The sequence below is a fragment of the Rhinatrema bivittatum genome, chromosome 1 (genome assembly GCF_901001135.1).
Source record: "Rhinatrema bivittatum chromosome 1, aRhiBiv1.1, whole genome shotgun sequence".
NCBI classification, from domain to species: Eukaryota; Metazoa; Chordata; class Amphibia; order Gymnophiona; family Rhinatrematidae; genus Rhinatrema; species Rhinatrema bivittatum.
Genome location: NC_042615.1, coordinates 278,501,253 through 278,518,455, shown reverse-complemented (window position 1 = coordinate 278,518,455; position 17,203 = coordinate 278,501,253). Strand labels below are relative to the sequence as shown.

Sequence of the window (17,203 nt, the reverse complement as noted above, 5' to 3'; positions counted from 1 at the left end):
AACTATTTGGGTTCTTGCTTTTTTGTTCTTGAACAGATACTGGTATCTGTTCCTTCCATATAACCGGACCCACTGCTGGGAATCCTAAGTAAATTGGGGTTCTCCTGTTCTATACTTTCCCTCATCAAACATCACACTTAGACATGCAGAGTACAGATATATTACAAGCAATTGAAGAAATTCTTAAAAGCAGGTAGTGTGACTCAAAAAAAAACGAAGCCAGTAAAAATAAAGGAGAAAATGTATCAGTTCAAAGAGCAGTGCTGAGACACAAGCATGTTGATATTTTGAATTTTAGCTAGTATTGCTTTATTGGGAAAATAATTTAGAGAGAGCATTTGGACCAGGAGTTTCCAAAACCAGTCTTTAAGGGCCACAAGCACACCTGGTTTTCAGGATATTTGCAATTAATATTTGTTGAATATATTTACATACACATGGCCTACTTTGCATAGATTAGTTATGCTGAAAACTAGAGATGTGGACTTCGTTTTCGGCCCACCGCGGTTCGGGCCTTTGAAAGTCGAGGTACTCGACTCCCCGTTAGTATACAGGCCCGCCCCCCCTTTGAATGATGAATCCAGGCCAGAGTTTGTACCTGAGGCAATAGAGGGTAAAGTAACTTGCCCATGGTCATCACAAAGAGTGACAGTGGGACATGAACGCTGGTCTCCTGGTTCATAGCTCACTGCTCTAACCACTAGGCTACTCCTCACACCGTGGGTGTGGGTTTTGTAAGACTATTCTGACTAGGGACTGTATTTCTATCTGTAAACTCTCTATCCCATTAGTTTCATTAGTCAAGGATTCTACTACTGCTGAGATATTACTTATGGGGACTTTAGTTCAGCTATTGGGAAACAGGGCTCTCACAAAACTATGGAATCCTCTAAGTCTTTTAGCAAGAGAATTGGCATTGCAACATTGGCGTGTAGAAAGCTTTTTGCTGTCTAAGTGGAAATGGGGACCAGTTAAGTAGATTTAGATTTTATTAATTTATGAATTGCTTAACACAAAAGAGGACTAGGTGAACAAAGGAACATACTTAATAAAATGTAAAAACAGAATAAAACTTAAATGAATAAAAAAAACAAAAATCATGAAATATTACAAGGTCAGCATAAAACTAAATAAAACAATACTAAAAACATGACTTCCAAAACAATATAAACAATAAGAAATAAAATCAGGATTAAAAATAAGCATAACTAAAAAGATAGGTTTTAATTAACTTTCTGAAATTCTTGATGGAGTCTGATTACCTAATTTCGAAGGGACATGGAGGAAATTTGCAAACCCATTGAAGATTGTCACCTTCCTCTTTGTTTATTTTCAAGCCACCCTCGCATAGTAAGAAATAGAGGCTAGATCTCTTCTTTACTTGTTATAGTACAGTTTGGGTGGGGGTTGTAGTGTTAGTAAGATGAAAGTAATAAGTTTTGTTAATGGAGCACAATTATGTGGATGTAATATCATTACAGAAACAGTCTGAACAATTCATATTTTGGTCATGCATCTGGTGACATTAGGATATATCATAACAATTTTAGTTCATTTCAGTCCAATGGAAGGCATGTCCTTCTGTGTTTCCACCCATTGCAGACACAGACTCACATTAGAGTCAGGGGGTTGCAATGGAAAATACCGGTAGCCTTTGTAATTGCAAAGGTAGTTTCGTTCATTGTCTCAAGAAGTGGAATAAAATGGCCAACAACTGTCTTGTCTACATTTTATGCATACCCAAGAGTTAGTTAAGTTGAAGGAGTTGGCCTAGCTGATAGTCAAAGTAATGTAATTATTTGCATGGTAAGAGTATACTTCCGGTATTAATCCATTAATCAGAAAAACAATATGTAGGAATGCTAAGGTAGGGCTCTAAACCATTGTACAAAACAATAGGCTGAGGAGGGGGATTATTATGCCCAAACACAAAGCCAGCGGTTTACTCTGTGTCGCTCCCTACCTCAATTATTTATCTGTTTCTGGCCTCATGTGTGTTCTCCTCTTCTCAGGAAGAGAGCCGCTTGGAGACATACAAGGTGATCTCCTTATTGCAGGAGCTCGATTGCTTTTGGTCAGGTTCACCACCCAATCTTCAACCATCCCAGTCGTCGGAGTATCTGGGGGTCTGGTTCAACATGGGACAGCACAGAGTTTTCCTACCAGAAGTTCGGATCCAGAGATTGATGTCTCAAATGCATCAGTTGATGAAAACCATGCGCTCGACGGTGTGGTCCTACCTACAGGTACTCGGCTTGATGGCAGCTACCTTAGAAGTGGTGCCGTGGGCAAAGGCACATATGCATCCTCTTCGGCGCTCTCTACTATCTCGTTGGAACCCACAGTCTCAGGATAATGGGGTTTGGCTCCACCTGCCAGTGGAAATCTGCTCCTGCCTCCAGTGGTGGTTGCGGGAGGATCATTTGTGAAAGAGAGTTCCCTTGTCTTCTCCAGCCTGATTGGTACTCACGACAGATGTGAGACTCCACAGTTGGGAGGCTCACTGTCTGAAGTTAATGTCTCAAGGGCGCTGCAATGCCGAAGAGTCCCACTGGAACATCAATCACCTGGAGGCCCAGACAGTATGGCTGGCATGCTTTCAGTTCAGCCAGAGGCTGCGGAATTAAGCGGTTCGGGTGATGTCAGACAATGCGACGACAGTGGCTTATATCAATCGCCAGAGAAGAATCAAGAGCCAGCAAGTGTCGCAGGAAATAGACCAGCTGATGGAATGGGAGGAAGGTCATCTGCAGATGATCTCGGCCTCTCACATTGCAGGAAAAGACAACATGAGAGTGGACCCAGGAGACTGAGTGTTGTCAGCCAAAGCGTTTCAGCTGATTGTGGATTGCTGAAAACTTCCGTTCCTAGACCTGCTGGCGACTTCTCAAAATGCGAAGGTTTCTTGCTTCTACCATCGCAGGAGAGATCCGTGGTCCCTGAGAAGAGACGCTCTCAAATAGCTCTGGCCAGAAGACAGATTGTTTTATGCTTTTCCTATGTGGCCCTTGCTGGGCAAGATAATTTGCAAGATCGAAGGCCACAAGGGGCTAGTACACCTGGTGGCGCCAGACTGGCCCAGGCTTCCATGGTATGTGGATTTGTGACGACTCCTGGTGGAGGCCCTCCTTCGTCTTCTGCCACACATGGATCTGCTTCAGCAGGGACCAGTTCTTCACAAGGATCCAACTTGATTCTGTCTTACAATTTAGCCCTTGAGAGGGCTCACCTATTAAAGCATGGTTATTCCTCTGTGGTGATTGCCACTTTACTCTGTGCTCGCAAGTTCTCCACTTCCTTGGCTTATGTGCGGGTTTGGAGAGTTTTTGAGGCCTGGTGTGAGGAGCAGGGTGTTAAGAACATGCCATACTGGGTCAGACCAAGGGTCCATCAAGCCCAGCATCCTGTTTCCAACAGTGGCTAATCCAGACCATAAGAACCTGGCAAGTACCCAAAAACTAAGTCTATTCCATGTTACCGTTGCTAGTAATAGCAGTGACTATTTTCTAAGTCAACTTAATTAATAGCAGGTAATGGACTTCTCCTCCAAGAACTTATCCAATCCTTTTTTAAACACAGTTATACTAACTGCACAAAGCACATCCTCTGGCAACAAATTCCAGAGTTTAATTGTGCATTGAGTGCGTTTTATTCACCATTCCCTTTCTAATAATTCCCAACATTCTGTTTGCTTTTTTGACTGCCGCAGCACACTGAACCGACGATTTCAATGTGTTATCCACTATGACACCTAGATCTCTTTCTTGGGTTGTAGCACCTAATATGGAACCTAACATTGTGTAACTATAGCATGGGTTATTTTTCCCTATATGCATCACCTTGCACTTAATCACATTAAATTTCATCTGCCATTTTGATGCCCAATTTTCCAGTCTCACAAGGTCTTCCTGCAATTTATCACAATCTGCTTGTGATTTAACTACTCTGAACAATTTTGTATCATCTGCAAATTTGATTATCTCACTCGTCGTATTTCTTTCCAGATCATTTATAAATATACTGAAAAGTAAGGATCCCAATACAGATCCCTGAGGCACTCCACTGCCCACTCCCTTCCACTGAGAAAATTGTCCATTTAATCCTACTCTCTGTTTCCTGTCTTTTAGCCAGTTTGCAATCTACGAAAGGACATCGCCACCTATCCCATGACTTTTTACTTTTCCTAGAAGACTCTCATGAAGAACTTTGTCAAATGCCTTCTGAAAATCCAAGTATACTACATCTACTGGTTCTTCCTCGTTCGGTTAAGATTCCTCTCATTCTGGATTTTTTGCTGGATGGATTAAATAAAGGCTTGGCCCTTAATTCCTTGAAGGTGCAAGTTGCAGCTCTTGCCTGTTTCAGAGCCCTGGTGAGTGGTATTTCCTTGTCGTCTCATCCTGATGCGGCCCGTTTTTTGAAGGGAGTGAAGCACCTTAGGCCTCCCTTGAGGATATCTATTCCCTTGTGGAGTCTTAATTTGGTGCTGGACGTTTTGGCGGGCCCTACCTTCCATTCACTGCGTAGCCTTTCCTTACGGTTTTTGACTTTGAAGACTGTGTTCCTGGTAGCTACATGTTCTGTGCGTCGGATTTCTGAGCTGCAGACCTTGTCTTGCTGGGAGCTGTTCCTTCAAGTAATTCCGGGGGTGTTACAGCTGCATACTGTTCCATCCTTCTTGCCCAAGGTAGTCTCAGACTTTCATTTGAATCGGTCCATCTCCTTGCCATCCCTGGATAAGACCAGGGATGCGGAGGAGTTTTGCCTTTTGTGCTCCTTGGATGTTAAGCATCTTGTTGTGCGGTATGTGGAGGGGTCTCTTGTGTCTTTTCAAAAGACGGATCGCCTGTTTCTTCTCCATTTTTGAAACCCAGATAAAATGTATTTCATGCATTAAAAAAAGGTCAAAGGAAGAACAAACAAATACCAGCATGGTTTAATGGTGAGGAAAAAGGAGGCAGTTTAAACTAAAAGGGCATCAGTCAGAAAATGTAAAGTAGACCCAAATGATGAAAATAGGCAAGAGCATAAGCATGGCAAGTTAGATGTTAAACAGTAGTTTCCTAGCATGTGGATAGATGGATTCAGGACCAGTGGGTTATGCACCTCTGCCAGCAGATGTAGGCAGAGCAAACTGACATCACAGTATATATACTTCTGCACTGATATCAGACTGCCAGTATTCTCCATCTCCAGCAGATGGTGGACTTGCATCTCCTTATTGGGGATTGCTTCAGATTTTCGAAGGAGAATTTAATAAAGAAAAGAAAAAGCCCTGCTCTCCTGTGGTGATACCAAATGGTCCTTCCCCCAGTTGTGAATTCCTGAGGTGATTTCTATGGTCCCTAAGATGTGTGCCTTGGTTCGGTAGCTGGCTTTTCAGCCGATGTGGACTTAGCTGATTGTACAACTTAAAGGCAGCCGGTGCAGGAAGCTGAGCATTTTGGTGATGGCAGATGCCCTCTCCCCCCGTAGCTGGAGACCAACCGTCTCTGTACTCAGCTGGTAGGGCTGAGCTCAGGTAAGTTGTAAAAAAATAAGAAGGCCATAGACAGAGTAGAGGTGTTGTGTAGGACTTCCTCTGGTCTGAGTGCTCAGCGTGCCATTCGACATTTGTTCCCGCTCCCATGGGGGTTAAGAGAACTGGGCAGCCTGGCAGGTTGAGCAGCCCGGGTGGGCTAGGCCCCACTGTTAGGTTTTTTTTCCTGTGCGCTGCATGGTAGGCCACAGTGGGGTTTTCACGTGCTTTTCTACACGTTTGGCTGCCCTCTACAGACTGTCAGTGTGCGCAAGTGCGTCCAACTGAGCATCTGAATTGTGTGCCCAATTTCTTTTGGGCGCTCTGCCTGTGCGGACATTCTATAAGTATCAGTTGTACATCCAGGTTTGGCGCAATGACAGTGTGCTTAGTTATGTGTCACATAGACTTGGGGCGCCTAAATTTGTGCTCATAAATTTTGAGCGTGAATCGGCTGGACGCACATCTTCTGTCGCCTGTTGAATATACTGACGAACTAATGGCGCCGGTGGCCAAGAAACCTAAGCGCTTTCTCTCTGTGTTGCCTGTCATATTTGTTATACTACCATAGCAGAGGAAAACTCGGCAATTATTAAATGCCAAACAAATTTTTATTCAATATACAAAAGGTTTTTTACATTTGTTCATCTGCACTATGTGTGGACCATTTGTGCATCTATAATTAAAAATCTAACAAATACATATTATACATCATCATTTACCACTCATTCATTCACACCATTCATTCATAAAACACATAATACATGTGCATCCATATACCTTTATACATGTAATTCTCCAACAGTTGTAAGCATAAATCCACTAACTTATTATATATTACTCCCAATTGTTCACATAAATCCACTAACACATTATATATTGTTCCCGACGAGATTTCTCGTTTCGCCTGAACTAGCAGGCTTCCTCAGGGACACTTTGTAAATTAGATATTGTGGAATTATGGGTTTAATATTAACGATGTCGAACCCTTGAATTCATCAATTGAAACGTTGGATGAATTACAGCGTGTTATGGTTGGAATGCCTCTCAATAATTCTCTATCTCACATCAAGATGCTGTCTTCAACACTGTATACTATGCACATCTCGTTAAAGTGCATATGGTCCCCACAAAGCTTTGGACTGCAATTAAAAAATATTAAATATTACTCCCAGTCTTCTTCTAATGAAAATAATTTCTAAAGAACACCAACCATTTATTTAATAGTGCCAGGAAAAATTTCTTACCATCCATATGAATATTTCATGTATATCGTGTTACCTGTCATATTTGGGCATCTCAGCCTGGACTGCCCTCTAACATGTGTCAGCGTTGCTTAGAGGCTCAGGAAGAATTATCTTCCTCTGATTTTACTAAGTCTGGTTCTGCCTAGCCTGATGATGGCCTGGTTAAGGACTTGTCCCGAAGAAAGCCTGACCTTGGAACTATCTTGACCTGGTTCCTCAGCAGGGGATAGCAGCTCAGTGGGCCTCATACAAGTGCCTTCTGGTTTTGGCATGGATCTTTCTTCCTTTTCTAGGGTAGAAGATTTTCAAGGATAGCAATCCTTTCTTCAGGAACAGTCCTTAGCCCCGTCCAATCCTGTCAGATCAGAACCTCAGGCGGTGGCCTCTCCCTCTTCTGGTAATATGTTTAAGCGACAAAGCACAACTCAGTTAGCTGCGGGTATTTCCAACAGGAATCCAGATGGAACTGTTGATGAAGCAGATCATGACTCTGGAAGATGGGGAAATTCCTCTGGGACTGGAACCGTATAGGACTATATTGCGGTTCTTTCATCGAGATGAACTGTCGGTCGTGAGGAGAGCCTGGGGCAAAGTCCATGTCTGAGTCAAAGAAAAATCCCATTTTAGTTTCCTTGCGTAAAGCCTCTTGTTTTTTCCCTGTTATGGAAGCCATTCAAGAATTAATTGATCTTGAATGGGACACCCCGGTGGAAATTTCAAAGGGGGTCGGCCCTTGGAAGGCCTGTACCTCTTGGATCAAGTGGTGAGAGAACGTCTGCGTTTTCTGAAAGTAGATGCATTTGTCTGTGCCATCTCTAAGCGGATGACTATCTCCACGGAGGGAGGAGTGGCTTTAAAGAATGTGCATGATAGGAGGATTGAGGCCATCCTTAAGCAACCATTTGACAACCATTGACATTGCAGATAACTTCCTGTTGTTCCCTGGTGGCTCGCTCTTGTTTGCTTCTCTCTCAGGAGGTTGATGATTCTGGAGTGAATTCCAGAGCAGTTATGGAACCCATCACCGACTTTTTTTAGCAGATGCGTGCTGCGATTTGGTCTCAGCTAGAGGAGTGGCTTTGGTAATAGCGGCCAGGCGTCAGTTATGGCTGCAAAATTGGTCAGCCGACACGACCTCCAAAGCTAATCTTACAAAATTGCCTTATAAAGACTCGCTCTTGTTTGGGAGCGAGTTGGAGAAATTGGCCAGTAAGTGGGGCGAATCTTTGATTCATTGGTTGCAGGAGAATAAGAAGCAGTTGCAGCGCCCCTTTGGTACAAGGGGTCGTCCCAGGGATTCAAAGCAGTCTCGTCCCTACAGAGAACCAAGCATTCAGAGGACTTGGCCTTTCAGCAGGTTTCAGTCCTTTCATCCCAGACAGCCCATCAAGGTGCGGGCATAAGTAGCAGATCCTCCCAAGCATCACAATGAATGCTGAGCCACACCTGTGAACAAGAGATAGGAGAATGCTTCTCTCTCTCTTATCAGAAGTGGGTCGAGATCGCATTGAGTCAGTGGGTCCTGGAAGTGATACGAGAAGGATATGCACTGAAATTTTGCAGTGTTTCTCGGGACATGTTCATGATGTCTCCTTGCCATTCCCTGCAGAGGAAGCAGGCAGTGCAATCTATGCTGTCAAGGCTCCTCAGTCTGAGGGCTATGGTTCCTGTACCTATGTCTCAAGAAAGTATGGGGCGATATTCCATTTATTTCATTGTGCCCAAGAAAGAGGGCTCCTTTCATCCCATTCTAGATCTCAAAGGATTCAACCATCATTTGCGGGTGACTCATTTTCGCATGGAAACCTTGTGCTTAATGATAATGGCTGTGCAGTCGGAGGAATTTCTGACCTCCCTGGATCTATCCAAGGCCTACCTCCATATTCCCATCCGATTGGAGTACCAACATTTTCTGCATGTCACGGTGTTGGGGTGCCATTATCAGTTTCAGGTGCTGCCTTTTGGTCTAGCCATCACTCCCAGAATTTTTTCCAAGGTTATGGTGGTGGTGGAGGCAAAGTCGAGAAAGGATTTCATCCTAGTACACCTGTATTTGAACAACTGGCTGATTTGAAACAAGTCTCTTAAAGAGAGTCTCCTGGTGACCTGCAAGGTGATCTCCTTGTTGCAGGAGCTCGGTTGGGTGGTGAATCTAGCCAAGAGCAGTCTTCAACCTTGTCAGTCGTTGGAGTATCTTGGTGTTCGGTTTGACACGAGGCAGTACAACATTTTTCTGTTCGAAGTTTGGATTCGGAAGTTGATGTTGCAGATGCGTCTTTTTTGATGAGCACTATACACCCAACAGTGTGGTCCTATCTACAGGTACTTGGTTTGATGGCAGCAACCCTGGAAGTGGTGCCGTAGGCGAGAGTGCATATGTGTCCTCTTCAGCGCTCCCTGCTGTCTTGTTGGAACCCACAGTCTCGTGGCTATTCTATTCGGCTCCAGCCTACGGCTGCACCCCTCTCAATGCACCCGACCTTCTGTGATCTTGGAAGTTAAACAGGGTTGGGTCTGGATGTCAAGAGACATGTCGTGCAGTATCTGGTTTCTAAACCTTTCCGAAAGATGGATTGTCTGTTTGTCCTTCATGGTGGAGGAAAACAGGATGAACCTTCTTTGTCGGCTTCAGTAGCTCAGTGAATTAAAGAGGTAGTCACGGCTGCATATGTGGATGCTGAAAAGGCCGTTGCCTACTCAAGTTAGAGCTCATTCCGCTAGGGCTCAGGCAGTGTCCTGGGCAGAGGTTAGATTGTTGTCTCCCGTCGACATTTGCCAAGCTGTGATGTGGTCTTCCTTACACACTTTCCAGGTATCGTCTGGATGTGCAGGCCTGGAAGGACGCAACCTTTGCATGTGCGGTGTTGACTGGACCATGGGCAGCCTCCCATCCTATTCAGGAGTAGCTAGGGCACATCCCACTGGTCCTGAATTCATCTATCCACATGCTAGTAAATGAGAAATTACTACTTACCTGATAATTTCCTTTTCCTTAAGGGGGATAGATGGATTCAGCTTCCACCCTTGACTGCCGAATGATTGTGTGATGGTCCTCCTGTGTGTCTATGTGTTCCAGGGGATTATTGGTAAGTGTTCATCCAGTCCTAGACTAGTGTTAATGTGCATCTTGTCTGAGCTCAGTATTTCATGGTGGCTGAGTATTGAAATGGTTATATGTTTTTTAATCAAGTTTTTTGCTAGTCTATCCACAGTTGCTTTTGAAGAGGACACTGGCAGGCTGATGTCACTGGAGGAGTTTATATACTGTGACATCAGTTTGCTCATCTCCATCTGCTGGCAGAGGTGCATAACCCACTGGTCCTGAATCCATCTATCCACCTAAAGGAAAAGGAAATTATCAGGTAAGTAGTAATTTCTCATTAGACGGGCCAAGAGAGCCTTTGAGAAAAAGCTTGCCAGTGAGGCAAAAACTAATAATAAAAACTTTTTCAAGTACATTTGAAGCAAAAAACAGGAGGAGTCAGTTCAGCTGCTAAATGACTGAGAGGCAAAAGGGGTGCTCAGGGAGGAGAAGGAAATAGAAAAACTGAATTAATTCTTTGCCTCAATCTTTATGGAGGAGGATGTTGGGAACATACCCATGAAACATTCTTTAATGGTGGAGATTCTGAGCAACTAAAACAAATATCTGTGATAATGGAGGATGTAATAGATCAGATCGACAAACTAAAGAGTAACAAATCACCAGGACCAGACAGCATCTACCCCAGATTTCTAAAAGAACTAAAACATGAAATCGCTAACCTGTTACTAATAATCTGTAACCTATCATTTAAAACAGCCATGATTCCTGAAGACTGGAAGGTGGCCAATGTGATGCTGAATTTTAATAAGGGCTCCAGGGGTGATCCAGGAAACTATAGCCTATTGAGCCTGTTGTCATTTCCGGGCAAAATGGTAGAAGCTATTCTTAAAAACAAAATTAAGTGCCATGTAGATAGACGTAGCTTAATGGGGAAGAGTCAGCATGGTTTTAGCAAGAAGTTTTATCTTACCAATCTTATAGAATTTTTTTGAAGGTATAAATAAACATGTATATAAAGATGAGATGGTTGATATAGTGTATTTGGACTTTCAGAAGGCATTTGACAAAGTCATGGAATAAGAGGCACTGTTGATTGATAAATTGATAAATTGTTGATTGATAAATGTTGAAAAGCCAGAAACAGGGTAGATCTAAATGGTCAATTTTCCATATGGAGAAAGGTTATTTTTTTAATTCTGCTTTTTGGTATTTCAAAGTGGATTGCATTTAGTTTCTGTAGGTAGTTCCCTGTTCCCAGAGGGCTCACACTCTTAAGTTTGTACCTGAAGTGACTTGCCCAAGGTCACAAGGCATTGCAGTGGGATTTAAACCGTAGTTTGTAGCCTGTGGCTACTTCTAGGGATTGGTACTGGGACCTCTGCTAGATCTGGAAAAGGGAACAAGTGAGGTGATCATCATATTTGCAGAATACACAAAATTATTCAAATTTGTTAAAACAGCGGTTTTAACAAATTGCGAGGAATTGCCGAAGGACCTTTTGAGACCAGGAAACTGGGCAACTAAATGGCAGATGAAATTTCACATAGAAAAATGCAAAGTGATTGCACATAGGGAAAAAGTAATCAAAACTGCAGATGCACAATGCTGAGTTCTGTATTGAGAGTCATTTCCTAGGAAAAGGACCTTGGCGTCCTTGTGGATAAAAGAGATCCTTGGCACAGTGTGCAGAGGTGGTCAAAAAAGCAAATAGAATATTAGGAATGGAGAATAAAATGGAAATATCATATTGCGTCTGTATTGAGCCATACTGCGACTGTACCTTCAGTATTGTGTGCAGTTCTGGTCACCCCATCTCAGGAAAGACATAGCGGAACTAGAAAGGTATAGAGGAGACAACAAAAATGATAAAGAGGATAGAGCATCTCTTCTATGATGAGAGGCTATGCAGGCTAGGGCTCTTCAGCATGAAAAGGAGATGACTGAGAGGGGATATGACAGGGGTTTAAAGAATCACGAGAGGGGTGGAATGGGTTTTTACCCTTTCACATAATGCAAGGGGACACTCTATGAAACTATAAACCAGCAGATTCAAAACAATCTTAGTATGTTTTCACTCTGCGCACAATCAAGCTGTTGAATCTGTTGCCAGAGGATGTGATCAAGGCGACTAGCATAGCGGGGTTTAAAAGAGGTTTGACAAGTTCCTGGAGGAAAAGTCTATAACACATTATTAGCCAGGTAGACTAAAGAAAGCTATTGTTTTCCCTGGGAGTGAGTAACAGGAATTAGATCTGCCAGGTACTTCTGGCCTGGATTGGCCACCTTTGGAGGCAGGATGCTGGGCTCAGTGGACTTTGGTCCGATCCAGCATTACACTTCTTATGCTCTTATAATGCAGAGCTTGTTTCTACTTCTTACTTCTGTTTTTGAGGATTATTAATGTCATTTTGCTTTATTGATTGTAGTACAAAATTTATTTTATTGGTGGAATATAAATACTATTAATAAAATAAATAGAATTTCATTTCCTAAAGTATTTAATTGTGTATGTGCTATTTTTAAAGGCTTAGATTATATTTCTGTGATGGACATTTTACTTAGTTTATTTTAGCTTGTAATGTTATAATTATTCGTGGGCTGTTATTTTGTAAATGGGCTTGTCCCTTGCTCTGATTAAAAGATCATGTGTTCCTTTTTTCTCTCAGGGTTCTGGCTTCTCTGGACTGTGCTCATTCTCTTCAGCTGCTGCTGTGCCTATAGGCATCGCCGTGCCAAAATGCGCCTGCAGCAGCAACAGCGCCAGCGAGAGATCAATCTCATCGCCTACCATGGTGCCTGCAACTACCCCCCCTCCATGCTGGATCTCCGTGAGTAAATTTGTGTTGGGACAGACTGCCCCCCCCCCAGACCCACAATACAATCCTGTCCCCAACCTTCTTTTCCCCCCTAATCCTGCTGGACTTTGCTGGCTGTTTTTGAACTAGAAATGTTCACTTCATGTCCTAAAGGGCCACAAATGAGACTTCAGGAGAGACATTTTCTACAAGCAGATTGACTGTATGCTCCTGAAAGTTTGTCCTGTTTTTAGATTGAAATCTGTCTCCTGCATCCGCATGTAAGACCCTGGGCACCTTTAAAGGCATGAGACTGAACACTCCAGATCCAAGTCTAACTGGCTTTCCCATCCCATTTCTCACCATGCATGCTGGACTTTTTAGCTCAACCCAACTGTCAGGTTCCCGCCCTCCAGTTACTTACTAGCTCAGGCAGGACTAAGCCCCAGGCATGATGTGCTCAGGCTGGATCTAGGACAGACTGGGAACAGCTCAGAGATCCAACGAGTTGCAAGCAGTAACAGTAATGGGCTTGAATAGTGCACTACTGTTGCTGGTCAAGGCTGGAGTCAGGAACGGATTCACACAGATGCAGGCATGAGCAGGACCTGGGGTTGCAGGCCAGGCACTCAAATCAGGAATACTTTCAAACGAAAACAGGCTTGAGTAGGAAGCTGAACTTACAGACGAGGAGCTGGAGTCAGGAACAGGTTCACAGGGAAGCAGGCTAAGGCAAGAAGCTGGATTTGCAGGCCAGGAATGAGTTGCAGTCTTAGAAGTAGCAGGTTCTGAGGCAAGAGGCAGGTCAGCCTTCAAGTTGCTGAGAACAACTTCCTGCTTCCCAGCCAGGCCCCAGCCCAACCCCTCATGCCCAGGGATGTGACCTGAAGGGTTACCTGAACTAGTCTTTTTTCCTGCTGTTTAGGTTCCTGGCTGGTCTACAGGTCAGGATTCCTGTCCTGAACTCCAGAGCTGACACCGTTTCAAGACCCTGTTGGGGTCTTAATTTGATGCCAACCCTAATCATCTTCCCTCTACTAATATCAGGGAGAGATTAAAGGGTAAATTACATGAGCCCTTGAATTTCTTTGTGAGTGCTGCTACTCCCTGGAGTGAAAGGCCAATGTCTGCACTATAATCCTTAAATAGAAACTGTCACTCAGAGTTCAGGTAGGTCATTGTTCAAACAGATCAAGCTGCCTGTGCTACTGTATATTAGAGTTTAGACTCTTACCAGTCCTGAGGGGGCTTACTTGTGATAAAGCTCTTTGCTTTTGCTGGGGCCATCCATTTTATTCTGCTGCTGGCACAAAGTGAATGCTCAGCAGTGACAGCAGGAAGCCAAGTTCAAAGCAGTATAGTTTAGGGCCTCATTGGGTTTAAAACGTACAGTCCACCTGAGGAAGTACTTTCATCTATCCAGAGCATGCCGCCTTCAATTTTCAGTATGAGCCACCTGTAACCCGAGTTTTCTATTGTCACTAGAGGAGTGCCAGATATATTCAGACACCCCCTGAGTAAGGTGGGCTACTAATCAGATGATGTCAGGACTTCAGGGGGAGGGTTACATTCCCTAAAACTGCTTATTCTTAACTTAGGAAGCCTAAAACAGCACATGGAAAATGTGCAGCAATATGGTCTCTAGTAGAGATGTGAATCGGAACCAGAATCGGTTCGGATTTCAGTTCCGATTCACATCTAAGATGTGAATCGGAACCAGAATCGGTTCGGATTTCAGTTCCGATTCACATCTAAGATGTGAATCGGAACCAGAATCGGTTCGGATTTCAGTTCCGATTCACATCTCTATAGATGTGAATCGGAACCAGAATCGGTTCGGATTTCAGTTCCGATTCACATCTCTAGTCTCTAGATAAAACCATAGTTCAACTTCGAAAAATCAGAACAGATCTGGACCTGTTAAAGCAGCTGGGGAACCAGACCTTCTTTACTTATGTGTTGTTTTTCTTCTTTCTACTCTCTCCTTTCCAGGGATGTTGGCTTCCTTTAAGCTGCCAGCATACGAGGAGGTGGCACATCGTCCCAGCACCCCTCCTCCGCCCTACAGCACCATCCTTGCCCAGGTGGGAGGGCCCCACACCTACCTGGAAACGAGTGCAGTAACACCCTCGCCAAGCTCGGAGAACTACAGCAGCTGCTCCTGCGAATCCAGCACCATCACGTCCCCCAGCAGCACCTCCTTCTCCCTGCAAGTCACAGACGAAACGGACACCAGCCACGCCAGCACCCCCAGCGAGGGCGGTAGCAGAGCTCCCAGTGCCGACACTCTGAGTGCCAGCCCCGGGCTTGAGGATCAGGATGTTGCTGGTGCCCCGGTAGAGCCCACCATGAAAGAATTTTCCTCCTCCAAGCAGACCGTTTTCTCCTCTTACGTGGACTTCTTTGAGGTGGACTGCCATCGCTGCTCTGACATAGAGGAGGTGGACGAAGAGGAGGAGGAGGAAGGGGATGAAGAGCATTTTCGCCACAGACGGCTGACAGGGGATTCGGGGATTGAGGTGTGCCGCTGCCAGGTGCAGGGAGAGGAGAGTGAGGAGGAGCTCCACCTGTTGCACGACAGCCCCGGCTGCTCCGGGCATGTGAAAGGGTTTAGTGACCTGCAGCGAGGAGAGACTGCACAGCCCTCCGAGTGTGAGATCCTGTGTGGACGCCCTGATAATGAGGAGCCTGGCTCTTCAGCTCAACCTGTCTGAGCAGAGAGAACAGCCAGAAGAATGGGCAGTGCAACCACTTGTGAACAGAATGGCTGAGCAAATCTAGCATCCCTAGTACAGCCAGGTCTCCCTTGAAATGTCAGCCGGCTTTCCAGTTATTTCTGTTCTGGTTCTGAGGCATAGAGAGCATTGGGTGGGCAAGCAGCTGATCTGTGCCCCAGAAAACCCGAGGCCATGCTGCATATTGTCATCATCAATAGAGACCTCACCCCTCATCTCTCGACTCACACCCTCTGTCCATTTATTCACTAAGTGGTGTCTGCTCACCCTAGCTTTGTGCACTGTATTCACTCTCATCAGAATGTCTGTCATTCCCCCATTCCCTTCCTCCTTTGTGCATTCCCTCTGAGCTAGGGGATATCCTATGCTCTTCCTGTTTGGGGGCTTTGGCTGAGCATATTGTATTCAGGGTTAACCATCTTCATACTAGACTGTCCTGCCTTTTTTTTTTTTTTTTTTTTTACAGATCCACATGCCCCCTACAATAATGGGCAAATACTTTATTCTTTCTTTCTTTTCACATCTCTTCCGTCCCTAATATTACAGAGAATTGGTACTGGGTTAGAGAGTCTTTCGCCAGCTTATCTGGTGATGGCATGGAGCCCTGTCTCATGACTGTTCAGGGTATTGGCTAGTAAGGAGGTTTCCAAGTCATGATAAAGGCCCAGCACTGTTGACATCTAGTTCCATCATAGCATAGGGTAACGGTAAAGTGGGAATCGTAACTGAGGCCCTGTGTATCTGAAGGGAGACAGATTGTCCAGGGAAGGGCTACTAAAATGATGCCGTCTCTGCACCATAATCGTGTTTTCAAGAGATTTAGGACCTGAACATGTGGCAGTGTAAAACTTTTGAACTGGCTCCTTAAAGAGTACAGAGAAACCTAGTCTTGTTCACCAGCTATATCCACAGGCCGAGGCCAGGATTAAAGAGGAATGATGTGTTCTGCCACACGCCCGAGTACAAAAGGGTGTGTCGGTCTCTTCGTAAGAGTTGTGACATTTTAGAAAGAGGCAGAGAGAAGATGGAGTTACTCGTTTTGGACACCTGAGTGAGTAGCTCAAGTGAAAGGAAGGGGGTTAGGGGAGGGCTGCAAGAGTGCCTCTAATATGTCTTTTTTTTCCTATCTATGCCGTGTGAGTATATATTATCTATAATCAGTTTCTCGTGATTATAAAGACACCTGTTCCTTGTCATTTGTTTCATAAGACGTGTTGAAATTAAGGACTGAAGCAAAGGGGGGGGGGGGGTTTAGCAGCGTGCTATTTTCCTTTCTGGGATTGGATTCCAGTGGACAAGCACTGTGGTCTATTTCGTTTCTCTCTTGCAACATGGGTGCACTTCTCAGAGACTGTTGTGTGAATTTGAGGAGTAGGGAGCAGACATGGGTGCAGTTGCTCCTGCCCCCTTCCCTTTCTTGCAGTGATCTTCAATAGCACTGTCTTACATGCTGCTCAGATGTTCTTCCTATGGATGAAGCGATCCAGCTGATTGTACCTGCTGCTGGACGAATCAGTCACAGGTATGTTTCACCAGTGCAGGGACTTCTCATGGACACTAGAATCGATTCTGACTTTTATTCTTTACTCTGTGCTGTGGGAGGCAGTCACTTGTGTAGCATTATCTCACTATTAAAGAGATGTCTAAATAACGTGTGCTTGGTGTCATTCGGCTCTGCCTTTGTCTTGTGAGTGTACAGTCCTCTGCAGCTAAGAATGATGATATGGGAGGGAGGTCCTTCTGCCTTTTTAGATACGCAACCCCGCTCTAGTGTGCGAGCACCTATTGTCCACACTCGAAATGTCCATCCATCCATAGGCATCTTAACAACCCAACAACCAGACAAGGACCTAGACAGGTTG

General features: G+C 44.5%; 1 protein-coding gene across 2 annotated transcripts in view; it reads left to right on the top strand.

Moving 5' to 3' along the window:
* WBP1 (WW domain binding protein 1) overlaps positions 1-16,994 on the top strand; it is a 55,510-nt gene extending 38,516 nt beyond the window's left edge. For both annotated transcript variants that reach the window (XM_029595539.1, XM_029595547.1), the window contains exons 3-4: positions 12,478-12,639; positions 14,599-16,994. In XM_029595539.1, the coding sequence (XP_029451399.1) occupies positions 12,478-12,639; positions 14,599-15,320 (884 nt within the window). In that variant the 3' untranslated portion in view covers positions 15,321-16,994. The remainder of the gene's footprint in view (positions 1-12,477; positions 12,640-14,598) is intronic.
* Positions 16,995-17,203: the final 209 nt, after the last annotated feature.